The sequence below is a fragment of the Bubalus kerabau genome, chromosome 5, assembly GCF_029407905.1.
Source record: "Bubalus kerabau isolate K-KA32 ecotype Philippines breed swamp buffalo chromosome 5, PCC_UOA_SB_1v2, whole genome shotgun sequence".
NCBI classification, from domain to species: domain Eukaryota; kingdom Metazoa; phylum Chordata; class Mammalia; order Artiodactyla; family Bovidae; genus Bubalus; species Bubalus kerabau.
This window is the reverse complement of record NC_073628.1, coordinates 35,051,095-35,074,269: the sequence shown is the minus strand read 5'-3', so window position 1 is coordinate 35,074,269 and position 23,175 is coordinate 35,051,095. Positions and strand designations below refer to the sequence as shown.

The window sequence follows — 23,175 nt, the reverse complement described above, 5'->3', positions numbered from 1 at the left end:
TCTTAGCTGGCAATAAACACCTTCCCTGGTTTTTCTCTATCATCAAATATCAAAGGATGGTGGTACCCAACTTCCTCTACACAGAGGTTACATGAGCCTAGAAGGGGCTCAGTGAAGAGCAGGCAAAACGGATAAAAAGGTTTAGCATAACACGGAAGAGTCAGGCTTTGGAGCTTGGGAACCCAAATCCAAGGGCACCATCTACCAAGAGCAAGATTTGATGCTAGTTCAGTGCAAAACCCCTGCAGCTTCTAGAAGAGGGAAGAGCAAACTGGAGCAATGAGGCTAATCGTGCCAGGGGTGTTTATCTGGGATGAAAATGAGGTCCTGGGGTAGGGTCCCAAAAACCAGCTGCACAGGTAAACGTTGGATTGACTGAGAGTAATAGCCAAAGGAGGGAAGAACTTAGGGTGTTCAGTGTACAGTCAATTCAGAAGAAGTTGACAGTGTCACTCATGCATTCGTTCTATCAACTATTCATATAACCATGAAACACTGGGTTAAGTTTGGAGAGACTGAGTGCAGTCGGTGTCCCTGGGTCTGAGAGTGAATGTGGGATCTCAGTGCACGGTGATGTGGGCTCTTAGGAGGCGTGTACATGGTGCAGAGGGCACCCGGGGAGGGCACTGGAATCCTGAGGGGGCCAGGAGTTAGCAGAAGCCCTCCATCCAAAAGAGCAAGATGAGGACAGGCCTTGGAAATGCATCCTCAGAGTAAGAGCTGAAGGGCTCTGTCCAAGGAGACATCAGAGCCGGGAGGTGGCAGGTGGACAGGATCAACGTTTCCAGGTCCTAGAGGACTGTCCAAGGCAGAGGCAGACTAGTTTGAAGTCACTGCAGCCAGAAGAACAAGGCCTAGTGGCTAAGGCGCTGTAAGGAGAGGGAGCCAGGCTCACTCCGCGCCCCCCGAAAAGTCTACTAACAGCCAGAACTAACCAGAGATGAGGCAGTCCTCCTTGGGGCAGAGCATCTCATCACTGGAAATATGGCTCCTTGGAGGTGATTCTGTAGAATGAAGTACAGCATCAGATTCAGAGAGAGGACTAGGTCAGATGGCAGTGAAGTTCGCTTCCAATGAGTCAGCTGTTACTTGATTTTGAACTTTCTGTTTTGATAGGGGTGGGTCTGAATTAATCTTGTTGCACATTGAACGTGAGGTCTTAAGAAGCAGCCACACACTCTACTTGACAAAGCAGATGCTGCCTGAAGAGCTAGAGACGTATCCGGGCTTGCTGCTGGGCCTCCTTTGCCATCTTCTATAACGTGAACTCGCCTGGTCTCTGGCCACAAAGCTGCAGAGCCCCCAGCTCAGACACTGTATGAGGCAGTGTCAGAAACATGGGGTACAAATGGGAACTTTGTTTCCTGGGATTTAGGAAAAAAAAAAAAAAAAGCTCCATGCCAAGGCTTGAACGGGCAAGTACCCTGCCAGGTCTGTCTGCAGGTGATGGGAATTAAGATGCTTCAGCCAAAAGCAGAGCTGCCAACAAGTGCCCGGCCATCCCCAAGGGGCGATGAACAAGGGCTGGGTGGCCACCTCTCAGCGATACTGCTGCAGAGATCTCATCTCATCTCAGAGTTCTGGACCCCGTCTTCTGGTTCCCCTTTCACCTAAGTTACGGTGATTCTAACCGCACCCTTCTCTAAATTTCACTGTTTTGTAACTCCAGAAGCCTGATTGAGTATCATAATCAGAGTTAAAGTTACTATTGTTGTTATTGTTGTTTAGTTGCTCAGTCACGTCCAACTCTTTTTGTGATCCCATGGACCTATAGCCTGCCAGGCTCCTCCATCCATGGGATTTCCCAGGCATGACTACTGGGGTGAGTTGCCATTATCTCCTCCAAAGGGTCTTCCTGACCCAGGGATCGAACCTGGGTCTCCTGCATTGGCAGGCGGATTCTTTACCACTGAGCCACCATGGAAGCCCTAAAATTACAGAGGAGTCATAGAATCTTAATGACTTAAGAAGAATTTATTGGAACCTTTGCCTTTTACAGATGAGACAGTTGAGAATCAGAGAGGCTAAGTGACTTACCCAAGATCACACAGTAGCCCATGGCAGAGCCAGGACTAAGCTTAGGGTTCCTAACGCCAGGGCAGGGTTTGCTCTGCTTTATCTGATAAATTTTCACTGAGCTTCAGCTCTAAGAGGCCCTAAGTACCAGAAGCACCACAGCAGAGGCTCATCAGCGGTCCTGTGTCCTGGAAAATGGTTCTCCATAGTAGGTTATTATTTGGTCTTGGCAAATTCTCTGTGGTGAATCACTTTCAAAACAATAATGCCTCCCGGGATCTGGGTCATTGTGCGTGACTGCGGTCAGGTCTTTGAGGTGTTAGGGTCTACCTTTGCAAGTGCTGAGACCCTTTGGTGCAATTTTTCCTCCTTTCTCTGCCTCTCTCCTCCTCTGGCTGCCGCTCCTCTCCTTCGCACCCTCCCCTCCCGAACAGCTTTGATCTGGTCACCAACGGCGGCGTCTCCATCATCCTGCGGTTCGAGCGGGCCCCCTTCATCGCACAGGAGCACACCCTGTGGCTGCCTTGGGATCGCTTCTTTGTCATGGAAACCATCGTCATGCGGCACGAGGAGAATGAAATCCCCAGCTGTGACCTGAGCAGCTTCGCCCGCCCCAACCCTGTCGTGTCTCCTTCCCCGCTGACATCCTTCGCCAGCTCCTGTGCAGAGAAGGGTCCCATTGTCCCGGAAATCCAGGTACACCCGGGTTTCTGAGTTGCATTTCTCCATGCTTTTGTTTCATTTAGGGGGTGGGGGAGGATCTCAGAGACAGGGGACAGAGAGAGCCATCAGCCCACCACCCGGAACCTGATGGCCAAGACCCCACAGCGGGGTGGTGTCAGGCTATGACGACCACCCCCTTACTCATTTAATACACGTGAGCCCTTTAAAGTGCCTGGCATCCTCCAACATATAATAAACCCCCATGCCCTCTCCACTCTGCCATCCACTTCATTCTACGTCCCCTTTCCCCAACTTCCAGTGTCTCCCCTCTCTCATTATTTCTGTAAAAAATAGCGATGATAATTTCCACCAAGAGGAGTGAGACAGGAGGTCCCAAATGTTCGCATCACACTGAAGATTAAATGAGAAAACGTGTATGAGACGCCTCACACAGTATCTGGCACCTACTAAGTGCTCGACAGATTTTAACCAGTATTATTATGAAGATTATTTGACACGCTCCGCCTTCAGGCCAGTTTATGAGTGCTGTGGCTCAAATCCATGCACGTGAGTGCTGCACTCCATTATCATTAAAAGGAAGTAATTTGGAAAAATGCATTTTAATCTGATAGAAATCAAGATAGATTCTTTGCCTCACATAGCTGTGTGGAGTTGAATTTCTTTGGCCATCCAGGCCCCATTTCTCGTGGCCGAAAGGAAGGCTGGGGAGGACGAGGGATGACAGTGCGAAAGCTGGGGGAGAGGCCCCAGCCGTCCCACCAGCCTAACCAGAGCTCTGGCGACCGGCACCTTAGTGATCTCCAGTGTCGGGGCAGTGGGGAGTTTAGACATGTTCGTGTGTGTATTTCTTGCCTGGCTAAGCAGGCACACTTCTCTGCTGTGCCCTGGTGAGTGGCTTCAGACCCAGCCCAAAGGAAGGAAATGCAGCCATTTGGGAATTCTCCTTGCACCCTCAGGTTGAAACCTCACTCCTTTTCAGAGATTCAGCACCCGTCTCCACCACCAGGTTGACCTTTCTTAGGACATGGTTGTCGGTGGAGTTGGAGCTTGCTGGAGAGGGGTGGTTTGTTACTCAGCCCTGGTTTGGCTCCAGCAAGACAGCTTCCCAGGAGCAGGGACTTTGGAACAAATGAGGTGAAGGGTCCCCCTCCTCTTTACAGTGCTCCCTGGGCTGAATGTCTACAAGCCTGGCTGGGTCACAAACCTTGCTTATTATCAGATATCATGAAATACATGATATCTGGTTTCCCCAGTCCTGTCATTGGCTAGCCTTTGCAAGTACAGGGAGATGTGCATTTTAAAGGGTGTGTTAAGGAAAGTATTAATAAATATGTATGAGCACATCAGGATGGCACTCGAGCCCTGCTTTGCCCAAAACTTATGAGCTGAAGCTGGGGAAGATTGCTGTCATACAGGCCCCATCCCGGAAACATCATGTGTTCAGGAGAACGGAGCACCAGTGAGAATTCATTCCCGTCTATGACATGGACAGAAAGGAAGAGGCCTTCCTTTGTGAAGGCCCAGTTCCCCCGTGAACACGAGAGTAAAATAATCACTGTCTTTTTAATGGATATGTTAGCCTCAATTGATTTGACGTCCCCTTCTTGAAACAGAGCCCAGAGCATCAAGCCGATAAAAGTTCTCCCCTTCAGCCACGTGCCTCGGCGTCTTGGCATTTCATTTCAGCGTCCTGCCTTGGAGCCAAGCCCTTTGCACCAGCAGATGAAGCACTGCCTTCCCCACCAGGCTGCTCCTCCGGCACAGCCTTGGAGCACGCAGGCTCCGAGCAGCCCGTCTGCCCTCTTTCTGCTGGTCACCTGGGGGCCATTTGCTCCCGGTCCCTGGCAGCCTGTACTTCCAGCCCTGCCTAATGGCTCCATCAACATCTCGTAGCCTCTGTTTACCCTCCTGAAGAGGAAAGTCACTTGTAACAGATCTTACCTTAGGAAGGTTTTGAGAGAGTAGCAGTTCTTCTAGTTGAGACAGCTCTCCACACTGATCCCAGGGCAGGGTCTGTCTTCACAATGGCCCTGCTTCCAGCAGCAGCAGCAGCAGCCACAACAGCCAGAGTACCATCATCCCGCCTAGAAACATTTACTGGGTATTCGTTATGTGCTGGGCTGTTTATATACATGACCTTCCCTGGTCTGCAAGCTAACCCAGTGAGGAAGCTACAATGCCGAGGTTCCGTGGGTCTTCTGGAATGGCACAGCAGGTGAATGAGAGATGGCGTTAAGTATTTTTTACACGTGTTATCTTATCCTCTCACTAATGCAGTGAGTTGAACATCATCATCCCTGTTGAAAGGATGAAGAGCCAGAGGCTCAACGAGGCAGGGATGTGCCACTTGAGAGTACGCCCCGGACACCAGGCCTCTGGCTCTTGTCTTCCTCCCCCACTCCCTCCTCCTCCTTCCGCTCCTTTTTGCAGTCCGTTTTCTCCTCCTTCCCCTTCCCCCTCTTCCTTCTCTGCTTCCTCCCCTGCCCCTCCAACACCCAGAGTCTGTGAGGCTGTGGCCGCCTCCCTTCTGCCAGTGATTTCGTGACCGTCACCCACTGTGATCTGTCTCTCCAGGCTTTGCAGGAGGAAATCGCCATCTCCGGCTGCAAGATGAGGCTGAGCTACCTGAGCAGCCGGACCCCCGGCTACAAATCTGTCCTGAGGATCAGCCTCACCCACCCCACCATCCCCTTCAACCTCATGAAGGTCCACCTCATGGTGGCGGTTGAGGGCCGCCTCTTCAGGAAGTGGTTTGCTGCCGCCCCAGACCTGTCCTATTACTTCATCTGGGACAAGACGGACGTCTACAACCAGAAGGTGTTCGGGCTCTCAGAAGCCTTCGGTAAGCCTCCCCACCTCAGGGCCCAGTGCCGTCCTCAGGAGACAGGAAGGTTTTGGGAAACAGGGCTCTTGGGCCCCTTCCCTTGTTTGATCCTTGCTCCAGTTTCATTCCCTTTCTAGATTCAGCAAAGGCAGAGTGAGGAGACAGAGAAGAAGTAACGTAAAAAGAAAGGAGAGGAAGGGAGAGGAAGCAAGGCAGGCAGGCAAGAAGAGGGCCTGTTGAGAATCTGCTCCGGAGGGTGAACTCTCTGTACGCTGATATCTCAGTTAATCCTCACAGCCGCCCTGTGAGTCAGAAAGCATCCTCATATTCTGCACGAGGAAGCTGAGGCCCAGAGAGGTGAGGGGACCTCCCAGGGCCGCACAGAGAAGGAGCTGGGCCAGATTTTCCCCAGAGCTCCCCTGCAGTTTTGCATTCTGCCCCCTCTCCACTGGGCACGCTGGGAGCCAAGATGCCGCCCCTCGCTGTTCACAGTCCCTTCTGGAAACCAAGCTGCTTCTGTGGTCTCTTCAGAAGCAATGAAGCCTTGCCACCTCTTTCAGGTGATATGAGAGCGCTGAGTGCTCTCCAGCCCATCAAGGCCTCTCTGCACTGGGGCTGAGGCTTGCCTTCCTGAGATGACTGGCGACCATGAAAAAGCAGAGAGTGGCTCTTTGTGGGGCTCAAGGTCACAGGGAGGAGACCACAGGAGCACGTTCCAGCACATTCTGTCCTGCCATGGGGAGCCAGCAGTCTCTCCTGGCACCTAAAGGAAGCTCTAAAGAGCTGCCCAGGTGTTAATTCCCGTCTTGAGCATGTGGCAGGGTATTGCCCCCTGGAAAGCAGTGTCTGCCCAGAAAGATACTTGGAAGAAACAGCATTCCTGTCTCTGCCAGTCCCTTCCCATACGGCGGTCACAGGGCTTTTCCCAAACCCAGGCTTGGGGAGTCCTCCATGATTAGCCTGCCCTCCAGTGATCCCCTAAGGAGGCCTGGATCCATGAAACAGAAGTGAAACCAGAGATTTTCAAGTTTTGAGACCTCAAAGCAACTTCCAGCTTTCAGAGTACCCTGAAGGAGCTCCTTTTCCATGTATTCATTATCAGTGATTTTGGATTTTTTTTTTTATTTGTTCAAGTATTTCCATGTTCATCAATAAAAATGTGATAAATGGGCCAAAAAATAGAAATAAAGTTATCCATAGTCCTATAACCAAATAAAACTACTTCTTAACATTAAAATTTATTTTCTTTTTTCATGTATAGTTTTTTTTTTTAACATAGATTTAGTACCATATATAACCAGTCTTTTAACTCAGCATTACCCCTTAAGCACCTTCCATGTCACCCGTGATCTTCATAACCACAACTTCCGGTGGCTGCATATCCCTCGAGTGCATGCACTTGGTTTGTTCAACCTCTCATCCCCTTCCAACCTTTAGATTACTTCCAACTTTCCACTATTATGAATAACACTGCGTGAAGACTTTAGTACCTAAAGTACTTTCCATACTAAAGACCATTTCCCTGGAATCAGTTGACATGGGTCCTTAAAGTATTTAGAACATTTGTTTAACATTTCCTAATGATGTACCAAGGTCTTACCCTGTGGCTCAGATGATAGAGTCTGCCTGCAATGCAGGAGACATGGGTTCGTTCCCTGGGTCGGGAAGATCCCCTGGACGAGGGAATGGCTACCCACTCCGATATTGTCTGGAGAATTCCTCAGACAGAGGACCCTGGCGGGCTAGAGTCCATGGGGTCGAGAAGAGTCAGGCGTGATTGAGCGACTAACACTTTCACTTCACAAAGATATACCATCACTCCCCAAAAAAGGATGTTCAGGCTCAGCCTCCCTGGGTTAGTGTTGCATATAGATCTCGTTGCCACTTATGAATCTGATCCTTCTTTCTTTTCAAACCAAAGACAAGCAGGGGCCTTGCATGCAGATCTAAAGCCAAAGAAGAGGCTTTGCTCACGTGTGCATTTTGTGCCTTTTTTTCCCTACAGTTTCCGTGGGTTATGAGTATGAATCCTGCCCAGATCTGATCCTGTGGGAGAAAAGAACAGCAGTGCTTCAGGGCTATGAAATTGATGCTTCCAAGCTAGGAGGATGGAGCCTGGACAAGCACCATGCCCTCAACATCCAAAGTGGTGAGTGGATTAGTAGAATTCCAGGAGCCAGGCCATGGTGTGAGTCTTGTCTCATGTTCATTGTTCCCTGTGAGGCAAAAACACACATACACACACACTTCAAATTCCGCAGGCTCATGTGTGATCCACTGGTCAGAAGGGTTAATACAAATATTCCTTGGCAACCTGCTCTGTGCTCATCACTGCTGGGCATCGAGGATACAGAAGTGAGGGGCTTCAAGGGCTTACACTCTGGGCAAGACAAACACTTCTCAGGCAATTTTCACAGCATGCCATGGATGGTGCCATCACAGGGGGAAGCTGGGAACACTGTCAGGGTGCAGAAGAGAAGCCCCTGACTCAGCTTCTTGGTTCAGCAGGTTGTCTCTTTGGAGAGAACTTCCAAACTGAGTCTCCAGGGGTCTACAGCATTAGCCGTGTATATTAAGCAGGAAGAACATTCTGGGCAGAGATCACAGTCCGTGCCAAAGCACTGAAACCTGAAAGAGGAGTGATTGGAGAGAAAGGATCATTGTGCTTTGAGCAAAGGGTGAAATGAAGGGAGTAGCAAAAGCCGGAGTGGGGGGCCTGAGCAGCTGGAGTCCCAGGTAGGAAGATTAGGACTTTCGACTCCACCCAGAGGCAAATCTCAAGCCTCTGAAGGGTTTACAGCATGGAGTGACACTGTCACATCTGTATTTTAAAGGTTATTTATTTATTTATTTCCTTTTGGTTGCAGTAGGTCTGAGTTGCTGCCTGCAGGCTGACGAGCTGGGGCTACTCTTTGCTACCATGCGCGGGCTTCTCATTACGGTGGCTTCTTTTGTTGCAGAGTGCAGGCTCTAGGCTCATGGGCTCAGTAGTTTTGGAACATGGACTTAGTTGCCTCGCAGCATGTGGCATCCTCCTAGACCAAGGACTGAACCCTGTGTCCCCTGCACTGGCAGACGGACACTTAACTGCTGGTCCACCAGGGAAATCCCAGATCTGTATGTTAGACAGCTCCCTGGGACTGTGTTTCAAGATTGGACAAGTAAATATGGTGATGATGTCAGATCTCTCCTACCTAATCTGTAGATGCAAGAATGCCCATCAAAGCCGCTGCATTTGGGGGACTGCTGCTGCTAAGTCGCTTCAGTCGTGTCTGACTCTGTGCGACCCCGTAGACAGCAGCCCACCAGGCTCCCCCGTCCCTGGGATTCTCCAGGCAAGAATACTGGAGTGGGTTGCCATTTCCTCCTCCAATGCATGAAAGTGAAAAGTGAAAGTGAAGTTGCAGAGATTGACAAACTAATTCTGAAGTCTGTAATCAAATAAAGATTTATAAATAGCTGTGGCACTCTTTAAAATAAGAACAAAAAAGAGGCACTTGCCAGATGTTAAGCTATCGTAGGAAAACCATAGTATGTGGTGCTGTCACAGGAACAGATAAATAGATTCCATGGGGTAGAGCGAGGCGTCTAGAAACTGACCCGTGAGTCGTAGTTAGGACTCGGTTTGGTCATGAGTGTCAGAAAAGCCAAAATAACTGCAAACAGAAATCTGAGGTGAATGAAGTCCAGGGCTAGTTTAGACTGAGTCTCCCTCATGCATTTCTATGAACATCTCTCGGTATCTCCTCTATGTCAGGTTCTGTGCTAGGCACTGAGATACAGAGGGGGAAAGACATTGTCTCCACACCTGAAATGGTAAAGAGAGGACAGATAAGTGCAATAAAGAATTCTGTGCTGTGCCATTAACACCGAGGCAAGAGCCTCCACCTACAAAAAAAATCACTACTTGCTGAAGCATACAATGATGCTTACCTTTTTAGTAATAAACTATTTTTTAAAATAAGGTATGTAACTTCGGGTTTTTTAAGACAGAAAGCTGTTGCACACTTTAAAAAAGTTCTGTGCTGTGATGGAGACACAAACTTGGCCCACGCAGTGCGTCCTGTTTATTTGAGAGGCAGTGAAGCTGAATGGTTCAGAGCCGGGACTCAGAAGTGCTTCTCCTGTCATCTGTGTGATGTCAGTACGTCAATACGTGATGTCGGGGTCCCCTGTCAATACCGGGAGGGTAACAGCACCCGTCTTACAGCCTTGTCATGGGAATTCTATCAGCAGAGCAACGTGTCCTGTCCAGGACGGCCTGGGTTTCCTTGTGGGGTAAGGCAGCCTTGGGAGCTGGGTCTGGAAGCAGTAGGCAGGGATCTGGCATCCCTTGCAAAACCAGGACAACGCTGCAGCTGCAGGGAGAGCCACCCCCAGCCCCATCAGTGACTCTGCTCCTCTGCCCTCGTCCCAGGCATCCTGCACAAGGGAAACGGGGAGAACCAGTTTGTGTCTCAGCAGCCGCCTGTCATCGGGAGCATCATGGGCAATGGGCGCCGCAGGAGCATTTCCTGTCCCAGCTGCAACGGCCTTGCTGACGGCAACAAGCTCCTGGCCCCCGTGGCCCTCACGTGCGGTGCTGACGGCAGCCTCTACGTGGGCGATTTCAACTACATCCGAAGGATCTTCCCCTCCGGGAACGTCACCAACATCCTGGAGCTGAGGTATGTTCGGTGAGGGCTCCCCCACGGTTCCTAGCATGTCCCTTCGTCACCCTACGGGCCCACCTGGCAGGACCCACTGGCCCGAGAACGGGACAGAACAGAGCCTCCCCGGTCACTTCCTAGAGGCTGACCTGTGAGCTGGAGGCTCTGAGGCAGCCAACGCCGCTCTCCACGGGGCACGGAGATACAGACAAACCACACTGGGGACGGGGAGACACCCATGCCATCCAGATGATGGAGAAGGTGGCCAGCCACTGAGTTAGACTCCTTGGAAGCCCTTCAATCTTTTTCCTGCTTCCTGGCACCAAACCCAGTGAAATGCATCACATGAGTCTTTTTATAAGGACAAGGGATGGTATCACGAACTAGGCCCCAGTGCCGATGTTACCAAGCCTGGTCCTGTTACTTAACTGGCATCGGGACTTAGGGGCGGTTCTCTGCAGCTGCCCGGTGCTGAGAGAAGGCCCATGGGCTGCTCATCGGGTGTATATATGCGACAGAGCCAGCTGTCACCTTTCCCTGTCCCCATCCTGACCATGAGGGATGGAGCACAGGCACTGTCCCTGCACGGGGAGGGGCCTGGTGTGTTAGACATCTCCACACCCCCTCAAACCAGATACTTCAGAAGCAGAGCCCTGTCACAGGGTGGGTTCCAGGATTCCAGGGGAGCTGTGGTTGGTTAGAGATGGGGGAGCCCTACCCTCCCTTTCAGGAGAAACTGTACCAGGTTTCTCATGACCGTTTTAGAGAGTGGACTCTACCCGTCTCCTGGGCTGGAGTCCATGTGAGCAGGATGGGCCCTTGAGCTGGGAAGTAACCAGGGGAAAAGGAAACTCTCTCTTGCAAGGTCTCTTCTAATTGGTGTTAAAATGACCGCTCTGCAAGATTATTTTGCTATTATTATTTGCTATTATTTACTATTAATTATTACTGTTGCCCTTGACAAATAAGATAAAGGAGACTCAGGGAATTTAAGGAACCTGCCCAGGGTCCAGCTTGGCAGACCCAAACCCAGAAGGCCACCACACAGCTCTGCCTCACCAAAGCATCATCACGGGGCCCAGTGGGGGCCACCTTGGCTGAGCGCCATGCTTACTATCCCGGAGGTGAGTGCCCGCTGAGAACCCCTCTCTGCAGGGCACAGGGGAGAGGCGGGGCAGGCCGGCCGGCTAGCCACAGCCATCACCGCCCTGCAGATGAGGGCACTGTGTTCACCCACCCACCCACAGCGGGACAAAGGAAGGGGAGGGTCTTTGGCCATGAAAAAAAAGCAGAAGCTCACATTCTGTGGACTCATAGGAAATCAGACATCAGGCAGAACAAGAACCAGGCCATTGACAGGAGAGTCTCTGCCCATTTTTTTTTCTCTCTTTTATGAGTTTGACCAGCATAGATACCTGCCAGGGAAACGGGAACCCTTGAGTGTATTTGCTTTAGTCGACTAACTGCTCATATTGTCTTTCTCTTTCCTGTGCCTTAATGGAGAGAGAGTCATAGGCTCGGGGTCAGCCCACCTTGGCCGAGAAACTAAAACTGGACCACTTACCCTCTCTGGACTTCCATTTTCACATCTTTTAAATTAGAGACCCCACTTTCCCTGTCTCCCTGCCATAGTTGTAGAGAGATCATGGAAGATAGTATGTAAGGAAGGCGGGAGGAAATTACATTGGGGGAAAAAATAATTTATTGATAGGTTATCATCTCAGTATATTTCCTTCCAGTCCTCTTTCCCAGGACTGTTTCTCTGTGTCACCTTCTCCCCTGTAAGCAGAATGTAGCTCCAGTTCTCTGTTCTATTAGGAGGACGATCGTGGTGGGCCACACAGGTCTGGGTCACTCTCGGTAGGGCAGCGTGCACACAGAGACACAGCAGTGAGCATGTCTCTGAGAGCGCCTCTCTGGGCAGGGGAGGAACCGACCATGCCAGCCTCTGGCTTAGCCCTGGTGCAGGCAGCCACCCAGGTCAGCCACATCCTCTTCTGCTAGAGTCAGCGGTGTTGGTGCAGGTGAGACCATGCCGCTTCCGTGATGCATAGCTGCTTATAAGTGAGCTCACTGACAAGTGATATCCAATATGAAATATATCAGTATCAGAGCTGCGAAGTCTTTATTTATTACAGTATTGTACAGAACCATTGCTGTCAAGTTTTCAGGCTGCTAATAATGCTTCTAACCCTGTTGCTAACACTTCATTCTTTCTTCTATTCCCTGCTCTCCTGTCTTCTGTCAGAAATAAAGATTTCAGACATAGGTAAGCCAACCAGTGGAGAATTTCCTGTCTCTCCCTGCCTTGTTGCATGCTGTATGGTAAGCTGCACGTGTCAATTTCAGATCACTCCGTGGCAAATGACTCCTCTGTGATTGGATCTGATTGGGGGTACATCGGCTACAGTGAAAGAAAGTCATTAATAATGGTGAAGACGGGTAGGGAGAACCTGAGCTCCTTTCATCTCTGGCACAGCGCAGCATTTATTTTGGTAGTTTGTGGACATGACAGGCTGAGTAATAGGGGGAAATTTTAACCTTGGCAGAGTAATTTGCACACCCTAGTCTGATTATCCTGAGAATGAAGGAGGAGATTATCCCCACTGTGTTGAGTGACTTGGAAGATCACAGTGGGAAGGCCGTGAGAAGGACTCAATCAGGCAGAGATCCTGGCAGAAGACAGGCTTCAGATTCATCCATCTCTGGGCATTCCAGGTGCCTTGGGTTTGGAGTCTGGGACACCAAGGGACCGCTCCAGGAGGTCTGCCAGCAAGGACAGAATAGGGGAGGATGTTCAGGCCATACACGCCACCCACAGGGAGAAGCCCCCAAACAGGAACTTTGTCACAGAATAGATCTGTTATGTAGGCTCCCAGTGCCCCTCCAGCAAGCAGGAGTGGCCCTCGTCAGACACACTGATGTACCCGGGCTGTGGTGCTCATCCTACTCCTAGGGGACGGTCACCTCAGAGTCCCCCAGCCTCCCACACGTCTGGGTGGCCAGACAGCAGCCATGGCACATGGGGGTGGCTTGCACTGCTACCCACGCAGCTCTCAGTTACCCGTGTGGGCGCAGATCAGACTGGCACGAGGGTGGGCACTTACTGGAGATAAGTTCAGTAGAGAGTCAGACAGATCCCAATCCAACAGCAATTATGTCCATGTCTGTATAATTATAGTAATAACATGGCAATCATATATATTCTTTTAAGATAATAATAGTAGTATATAGAGGGCACTTAATGTGTAGTAGAAAGCAGGTTAAGCGGTTTACATAGATTATAGCAATGCACCCCAGACCGCCTTTGAAGTAGTTCTTCATGATACATCCAATTTACAGATGAGGAAACTGAAGCTCTCAATTGTGTGGCCTTGGAAAACTGTTTAAATCTATCTGAGCATTAGTTTCTAATTTGAAGATAATAAAATCTCTGCTATAAGGGATACAGAGGATATTTATAAAGTATCTAGCATTGTGCCAGGCGCTCTAATGAGTTATTATTTTTATTATTGCTATTATTACTATTATTATCATCATCATCATAACAATTAGATGATGATGATTATGTCGTTGTCTATCCTGAAAAGGAATTCAGTGTTCTTGCAACCAAAGACACATGTATTAAAGTAAATTAAATAGAATTTGGGAACAAAAGAAAAAAGGAGAAAACACATACATGTGATTACACATCAGATCAGACTCTGAGCTTCCTAGCAGTGAGATTAAACAGAGAAGCATAATTGTTTTCAGGGTTTACATTACCAGAAATGGGAAAATATGCCCCCTTCTCAGAGGAGCAGTATTTTTCCTGACACTGAAATAGAAGAGAGATATCCAAAGAGCTTAGTACGGATGTTACTGAACTATGAACTGACCTGTGCCCTCAACTTCAGTTTTTTAGTAAACACAGTACCTTTCATATGAAGATCTTGGATGAAAAACCTAGCACTTCCCATTAAAACCTCCAGTCAGTGGTGGTGACTGCCTGGGTCACAGCTAGGAGACGGGGGGACCTAGCTGGCAAGAGTCAGAAGCCAGGGTGCTCGTCCAGCTTTGCTGCGCATTCATGTGGCCTTGGGCTGGTCACACAGCTTTTCTGGTTTCCAATGGCATCATCTGTAAATTGAGAGTCTTGATTTTGGTACCTCTTGTTTGTGCTGTTTAGTGATCTTTTGATGTACCCATGGTATGATTTCAGAGCTGGCTTCCTGCCCTCTCTCAATTCATTGTTTTCTCAGGTGCTAAAACCTATTTTGAAAGTGAACCAAAGTAGAAGGGAAAAATGGAATTTCTTTCTGCCTTCCAGTTTTCTAAGGACAGTCAGGAGGGAGAAGACCTGGGCTCCAGCTCTGATTTTAACTGGCACCTGGATATTGGCAAATCCCTCCCTCCCTCAGAGCTTTAGTGTTCCCATCAGTAAATGCCAGAAATGGAATAAAGAAATTCTAACATTCTATCCTGTTAGTCCATTAGCATTTACTGTTCCCGCTGCTCTGAGGACCTAGAGGCTCAGGCTAGGATTCAGCCTGTGTGTGTGTCTCTCTCTTTTGCCTTTCCAACCTTAATTCAGCCCACCACGCTGGGCATGCTCAGCCCAGAGACCCCCAGTCCCTTGGGCATCGTCCTCCCTGCCTTCCTTGAGGGACTAAGGGTCCTCACCTCCTCCCAGATCTCTCCTCTAGGGTCATGGAGGAATGTTTGAAGTCTTGTTCAGAAGTACATCTGAATTCAAATCTCCGTCAAACCCAGCTACACATGCTATGTTAACTCGAAGAGAGCCCTTGGTTGCCTCAGAAAATAGGTTAGACAGACAGTATTAAGTATGACATACTGGTGTTTTTCACTGTGCAGTAACATGAATGTTCTGGAGGTTTCTCAAGGTGACCAGCTGCCATTAATTGGACTTTTTTATTTTTTAATGGAGCGGGCACTATCCTCAAAGGTTTACATCCTTCATACAGTTTTGTCCTTGAAGCAGCTATGATTATCCCTATTTCTCAGATGACAAATAATTGAGGCTCAGAGTAATCATTTGCCCAAGGTCACCTATCACATGGGTGACGGAGCTGGTATTGGAACCCCTGTCTGTGTGGTTCCAGTGCTCAAGCTCTTTCTACTAGTTCCAAGAACCAGCGGATCAAGGTCTGCCAAGGCTGCTACCTGATGTGGTCAAAGGACACCCCTTTGCACAAGGCAGGTCTTATTCTGAAGGAGAGGGAAAATCCCCACTCAGAACAGGCAATAGGTTGCCTTTGGTGCCAAGAGACTCCTGGGCTCACAGCTCCAACTAGGAAATTCCCCACATTGTCCAGATGGAGGTGAGAGTGAGGCCCTCTGCAGCTCATTTACCTCTGGATTAATACCTTATAGTCCCTAAGATTTTGCATAATTTCCAGAGGCATCGGGGTTGTGTTTAAGGAAGTGGGAAAGAATGCAGGTCTTTAGGAACTCCTGTGCAGACTCCGGCAGTGGAACTGTGAGCCCGCTCTGTGCCCAGCCCTGCCCAGGATCCTGCGGATCAGAACCGGATCAGACAGGGTCCCTGTCCACAGCACCGGGCCTGGGGTCTCAGCAGGAGGCCATCTCCCATCACTCACATCTATGGTTTGCAAAGTATTCTAAGGAAGGCCCCACTCCTCCGAGTACAGATAAGCAACATCAGCATCCTCTGAGAACTCGTTAGAAGCGCAGGCTCTCGGACCACATCTAGAACTGCGAAGCTGAAATCTTCATTTTAACATGATTCATGAGCATGTCAAAGTTTGAAAAGCTCTGCTCTAAAGGCATGGTTTCCAAAGCCAGCTGGGCCTCAGGAGCAACCAAGTGATCTTCAAGGGAGAGATACCCAGGCCCTTCAGATGTGATGGGTAAGGGTTTTTAAAAAACAGAAAAGTTTTCCAGGTGAATCTGATGTGCAGCCGTGTTGAGAACCATCACCCTATGATCCTTAGCAGTGGGTGTTTCCTGTCTGCAATCCCAGAGAAGCCGATAGGCATTTACTCACCGATTCATAAAGTCAGCAGGCCTTTCTGGAACACTGACTCTGTACCAGCTCAGGGCTAAGCACCAGGAACTTGAAGCCTGGCCCTGCCCCTAAAGAGTCCAAGATGTCCTTGAGGAATCAGACAGCCAAGCAGAAAAGGGTCTTAAGGTGCTGGAGGTACTGAAAGTATAATGTGCTGAGAGTCTGGTGGAGACACAACAGAAGAAGGAGGGGAAAGCAGGGACCCCAGAATCCAGGAGAGGTAGGTGTTCCAGATGAGGTGATGTTGGAGCTAAGTCCTAAGAGATGAGCAGGCGCCCTGGGCGAGAAAGGCAGAGGAGCTTTCTAGGCCCTGAGGAGCAGCACAGGGAAGTAGAGCGAACACAGACTCTGCCATCCAGCAGATCAGAGATAAATACCATCCTGCCACCTAGCACTTTCTGGCCCTGCTCAAATTTCAGCTTTCTAAACATCTCTCATCTCAGGTTTCTAAAGCAGTTGTGTTTTAATAAGCACCTGCCTTCTATGGCATTTGTGATGAAAAGGAGGTTGTGCATATAAAAGGCTGGCACCATGTCTGGGACAAATGGCGCCTGGAGGTGGCAGCCGATGCTTCCATACCAGCAGCCCGCGCATCCACAGCTCTGCCCCCAGGACTGAGGACGCATCTCCTGGGAGAGGTCGGGGTGCCGCTCTCAGTGCAGGTGGCCCGAGGAAGAAGTGAGCAGGAGACTGTCCAAGAGCTCTGCCAACTGGAAAGGGCCGTTGAGCTGGGTCATTTCATTTGATCCTGATGATAAGCCTGTGAGCAGAGCAGGGCAGGGACGCCATCACCTGAGGCTGAGGAACCTACTGCTTGAAACATTTAGGTGGCTTGTCCAAACTAGAACCCACATTCTCTCAGTTCAGAACTAGTGCTCTTTCCCTTACAGTTAGCTGACGAAACCCCAACCTCAAATTTGTCCTGGGGCACAAAAGAGGGGGCCACTGGACAGTCTGCCAAATGCCACCCTCTTCTGGAATTCGCCCATCTGAGAAACGTCACCTAAGTGGCACTTCTCTGGGTTGATGCAGAAAGACGTAAGCCAAAATCTTGGGATGGGGGGCCTACTCTCAGTGGACAGGGACCCCACCATATTTCTCAAGGACCCAGTTTCTGCCTTGGTGAATAGCACCTGTTTATCATGGATGATACGAAAAGAAATGAAAAACTGACCTCCAGCTGTCATCAAGAATCAGAAAGCTCAAGGCTGCCCCAGCATTGCAGAGTAGGATCTAAGGTCACTGCATTTTATTTAGCCAGAATCAGTGTCATCTGGAAAATTAAATCTGTCACATGTTATAGGGCAAGTCACAGGGGACATGTCTAGCTAAATAGGACATCTCTCCTGTTACCACCACTCCTAAGAGAGAAGTTACAAGAAAGCTAAGTAATTTGATTGAAAATACTGTTTAAGTAAATTAAAAATGGAGATCTCATGCACTTAATGCCTGCTGTGGGCTAGAAAAGCATCAAGCTGAACATTGGAAACACAGAAAAGAATAAAATCCCATCTCTTCCCATCAAGTAATTATTGGGGACAGGATTGGGGAGACAGTGGAAAGTGAACATGTTATCCACTCAGTTATGCTGGAGTCTCTTCAACACAAAGAGTTTCAGGCTGATTCTATACCTGAGCCCCCAGGGAAGACTCTGGGAGACAGACACATAAGTAAATAGCCAGAGCATTATGTTCAGTGTCCTGTAACCCAGATATAAGATAAGAATCTCAGTGCATAGGGAAGAAAAGCTGGAGGAGGTTTGACAGAAAAGGTGCCGTTTGAGCTGACACCTGAAGAGTGAATAGTGAGTTGGACTGTGAAGAAGGCTGAGCGCCGAAGAATTGATGCTTTTGAACTCTGGTGTTGGAGAAGACTCTTGAGAGTCCCTTGGACTGCAAGGAGATCCAACCAGTCCATTCTGAAGGAGATCAGCCCTGGGATTTCTTTGGAAGGAATGATGCTAGAGCTGAAACTCTAGTACTTTGGCCACTTCATGCGAAGAGTCGACTCATTGGAAAAGACTCTGGTGCTCGGAGGGATTGGGGGCAGGAGGAGAAGGGGACGACAGAGGATGAGATGGCTGGATGGCATCACTGACTCAATGGATGTGAGTCTGAGTGAACTCTGGGAGATGGTGATGGACAGGGAGGCCTGGTGTGCTGTGATTCATGGGGTCCCAAAGAGTCGGACACGACTGAGCAACTGAACTGAAACTGAGGCTGAGAACAGGAGGGTACAGGATGGTCCCCAGAGCAGGAACCGCAGATGCAAAGAGGTGTGAAGACATGTTTGAGGGACAAGTTGTCAGGATGGCTGATGACAAGTGGTGAGGGAATGGCCTAGACTGGGAAGAAATTGTAAATCATTACTACATGATAGCAAAATTCAGGCATTTAATAAGAGATACCTACTCTGTAGTCCTCTCCAAAGGCAAAAACAGACATAATGGCTAGTAATTAAATTAATAATTATGATTACCAAGTGCCTACTGTGGGCTTCCCTGGTGGCTCAGACAGTAAAGAATCTGCCTGCAATGCGGGAGACCTGGGTTCGATCCCTGGGTTGGGAAGATCCCCTGGAGGAGAGCGTGGCAACCCACTCCAGTATTCTTGCCTGGAGAATCCCCTTGGACAGAGGAGCCTGGCGGGCTACAGTCCATGGGGTCACAAAGAGTCGGACACGGCTGAGTGACTACGCACAGCACTGTGTGCCATGCACTGTGCTGAATATTTTTCATATAATTTATATAACATTTGATATAATGTTCCCAATATACCAGCAAGGTTCACAGGCCCATTTAGCAGATGAAGAAAGCGTGAGGCTCAGGAGACCAGGTCAGTTGCCCAGGTTTCAGAACCACAAAATGGCAGAGCTAGGCATGGAACCCAGACTGATCTGAACCCAAAGCCTGCACGACTTTTCCTGCCCTGTACCTGGAGATGCGGCCTCATCGCCGTCATCTCTCTGTACCGTCCCTGTCTAGCTTCACTCTCCTCCGTTAGCGCATCCTGCTCTTTGTGGCTGTTTTGCAGAAACAGAGGCATCACCAGCACAGCTCCCCTGTTTGTTTCTTCTTCCTTGGCTGTTGCTGCCAATCACAGACTAATGGTGTGGCTCATTTGGGTCTGGCTGCAGGAAGGAGACTACGGGGCCCCTGATAAGTGTAACACGAGTGTCAAAAGAAGACGCCGTTGACACTGGGTGCAGTCCAGTCTGGCTGGGACCTTAGCAGTCAGTCCCAAGAAGGGGGTAGAGCTGCTGTAAAAGCTGCATGGGGAAAGAGCTTGTGTATTGTTTTGTTTAGTTTTGAAGTGTTTTTTAAAGTCAGACCCTTTCGTGTCTCTGGTCTGGATTTACAGACCACCTCTGGTCAGCCTCAATGGATGATCTTTTTAAAGAAAACACAGGCATCGCACTGTTGGCTGGGCATGACAGTCATCAACAAGAAGCTCTTGCATTCATAGTTGGGTGAGAAGCAAAGGCCAACCACAGAGGTCAGAAAAATTGGGGAACCATCACCCCAAAGAGGGACATTGTCCCCTTTTTGTCTTAATCTCAAGTTCTGTATCTCTGGCTGCCTGTCAGGAAAGAAGAAAGTGCTCACCAACTGGCATGTCCTTGTTTTCCAGCCACAGCCCAGCACACAAATACTACCTGACCACAGACCCCATGAGTGGGGCCGTCTTCCTCTCGGACACTACCAGCCGGCGGGTCTTCAAGATCAAGTCCACGGTGGTGGTGAAGGACCTCGTCAAGAACTCTGAGGTGGTGGCGGGGACAGGTGACCAGTGCCTCCCCTTCGATGACACGCGCTGTGGGGATGGTGGAAAAGCCACGGAAGCCACACTTACCAACCCCAGGGGTAAGGCTTGGTTTTCAAAACTCTCTCAGTAACATTCATAGGGGTAGTTCCATTTCCAAAAGGTGAACCTGTTTATCATTGCAAAAAAGTTGGAAAATGCTAAGAACTCTACAGAGGAAAGTTTAAGCTGTCATAATTCCACCTGCCAGAAATATTCCCAGTTAATATTTCCTATCTTTCCCCCTAGCCTTTTTTCTAAGTGTTTGTGTGTATCTAATGCTCACCAGAAACAAACCAAATTAAGTCACATTAAACAAGTTGTTCTAGTAACCTACTTTTTTCCTAAGTGATATATCACAAATATTTCTCCATGTCACTAAAGAGTCTTCTATGAATTTGCTTTTAATGGCTATATAGTATTCCACCAAATGGATATCTTGTTATTTATCAGTCCCCTCCTGTTGGATATATATGCTGCCTTTCATGTCATTGTTTGATTACAAAAAAAAGTGGTAGTATATCATCTTTGCACATGTTCATGTCCTATAGGATGGGTTAACTCTTAAGCTTCAGTTTTTAGTCCTTCAAAAAACTGGACCTCTTCACACCCACACTTACTTTCCATTCACTTATTCAGCAAGTATTTGCTGAGTATACAGTGTACTGTGCATACATAGATAAGTTCATTTTCACAGAAAAATAAGACTTGAATGTGAATCACGGAGATGGGAGAGGGGGAGAAGTGCTCCCTGCGGTGCAAGAAGAGGGAACTGTGCATTGAGAGTCCAGAGCCAAGGGATGCCCCTGTGCCCAGGAGACTGGGAACGCTTTTTGGAGGAGAAGGCATCGTTGTCAGCAGACATCCACGGGCACGTGTTCACCATGCTGCAGGCCCTAGAGCCAATGACCTATGGTGTCTAAGCCACAGGGTCCTTGTCAATAAAACAGGAGTAATAATATCTTCTGTGTCTACCTCCTAGAATCGTGCTGAGAGTCAAAATTAATATGTTTCATATGATGGCCTATAAAAATGTCATGAGCGATATTTTCTTAAGTAGTGCCAGATTTCAGGGCTTGGTTTCAAATGTAAACTGTAGACTTGTGAAGTCAGGCAGTCCTATATTTACGTTCAGACAGTGCTACCTCATGGGAACCCCTGGGGGCTCAGCTGTAAAGAATCTGCCTGCAACGCAGGAGATGCGGGTCTGATTCCTGGGTTGGGAAGATCCCCTGGAGAAGACAATGGCACCCCACTCCAGTACTCTTGCCTGGGAAATCCCATGGACAGAGGAGCCTGGAGGGCTGCAGCCCATGGGGTCACGAGAGCCAGACACGACTTGGTGACTGAAGCGCCAGCACTGCGCCACTGCGCCTAACGGCTGTGCGACTCCGGTGAGCTGTGTAGCCTCTCTGAGCCCCAGTTTCCTCCTCTAAGTAGAAATACTGTACAGTTGGCATCCAGATTAACTGTTATCAGGAGCGGAAATACTTGCTTAGGACAGTGGCACCAGGCACATGACAAACATCTCATAAATGGTAATTCCTATTCCTGTTATATTGTATCTACAGACTATCATGTATCATTACTTATATGTCCCTACCACATGCCTGAAGTGATCAGGTAGTAACTCCATGGGGTAAAGTTTGTGGCTCTTGTGGTTAATCTCCTTCTGAATTACAATTTCCTGATACTGAGAGAGTAGCCTGGAGTGGAAAGAACACTAGGCTTGCACTCAGGGAGCCTGCAGTATGATTTCGCTCTGCAACCCCCGGCTCGGGGACCTCCCCTTGTGGGCCTCAGTTTTCCTTTAGTAAACGAGCAGATTGGGCTAAATGGTCCGTGAGAGCCCTTTTGGGGGCAAGGTTCTATTCTCTTAAAATTAAAACAGTTTTTTCCTGAGAATTTTTATTCTCTCAAGATCTTTTCTCATTTGCTCCTCACACGTGTGTTCTCCACCCTCCACACACTCTCTCTTTCTCTCTCTCTCTCTCACACACACACACACAGATGTAGTGACAGGGAAATTGCCCCAAAGCCTGTAATTAACCCAGATACAAATGACAAGGCTGCCAGGATGTGCAGACACTGTGCAACAGGGAGGAGAAAAGATGTCCATCTATTTAGCACAACAAAAGGAGAAAAAAATGAAGTCATTAATCAGGGCGCACGTCACTTCTATTAGCCTGTGCAGCCAACTTTGTAAACAAGAAACCCAATTGTTCCTGGAGCATTCATCAGTCCTACAGCAGATGGAGGAGAAAGACCAAGCGCAGCCACTCAGACAAGAAAGCGCCTGTCTTAAGCTCCTGGGCTTGAAGAATGAAATTAGTTTATATTCTAAGCAGGGACAGAAGGAGGACGGCCCCCACTTTAAGGCCTCCAGTCCTCCACGTGAAATCAGTGTTCAGCCCTGAACAGCCTAAGGCAGTGGGCAGGAGGAAGCCTAGCTCCTGTGGGTGTTCATCACGCAGAGGCCCTTGGCTGTCTTAACCCCACCCTCCTGACCGCTCATAGACCTGTGGGCCCTTGAGAGCAAGCCCAGGGTGGGTTTTGTGTTCTCATAATTCTAAGTCGTTCCAATAATCAAGGACTAACTATTACAGGTCAGATGTTATTACCCACATTTTATCCATGAAAAAACTGAGACCTGGAAGTGAAGTGATTACCCCAAGGTTATATAACTGGGAGGCTTTTTAACTTTAAACATCTCCACCTCTGTGAAGCTTTTCCTGACCCCTTCTTTCAGTTCCTGCCCCAGAGAAAACAAGATGAAACTGACCAGAATCTCCTTTATTTCCCCATGAACCGCTGTGGCTTCTGTCACTCCCTGGGTCCAAAGTCATTCCTGTGCCCCCTCAGCTAGACCGTGCTTTCCTCAGGGGCACACCCTGTCTGTCTCTCGGCCCCAGGACCCCTCAGCGGTTCACACTTCTATAGGGTATGTCTGACTCCTGTGATTCTAGACCTGGGGTGTCAGTATCACCCCTGAACCTTGGTCCTAGTCCCAGCCAACCTGCAACTGATTAATGGTGTTTCTGGGAGTGAGACCAAGCAGAGGGGTGTGTATAAATACATGTATTTAAAGATTCTTCAGGCGATTCTTATCCATATCACTGGTTAAGAAGTCCTCCCTTACTAGAGTGGTTCTCAAACTTTGATTTATATCTTTTT

The 23,175-nt window shown here is 49.0% G+C and overlaps 1 protein-coding gene across 1 annotated transcript in view; it reads left to right on the top strand.

Moving 5' to 3' along the window:
• The window catches only part of TENM4 (teneurin transmembrane protein 4), a 440,205-nt gene that overhangs the window by 366,610 nt on the left and 50,420 nt on the right, over positions 1–23,175 (top strand). The window contains exons 17-21 of the mRNA XM_055581442.1: positions 2,451–2,712; positions 5,275–5,542; positions 7,530–7,673; positions 9,942–10,191; positions 19,831–20,063. Of these exons, the coding sequence (XP_055437417.1) occupies positions 2,451–2,712; positions 5,275–5,542; positions 7,530–7,673; positions 9,942–10,191; positions 19,831–20,063 (1,157 nt within the window). The remainder of the gene's footprint in view (positions 1–2,450; positions 2,713–5,274; positions 5,543–7,529; positions 7,674–9,941; positions 10,192–19,830; positions 20,064–23,175) is intronic.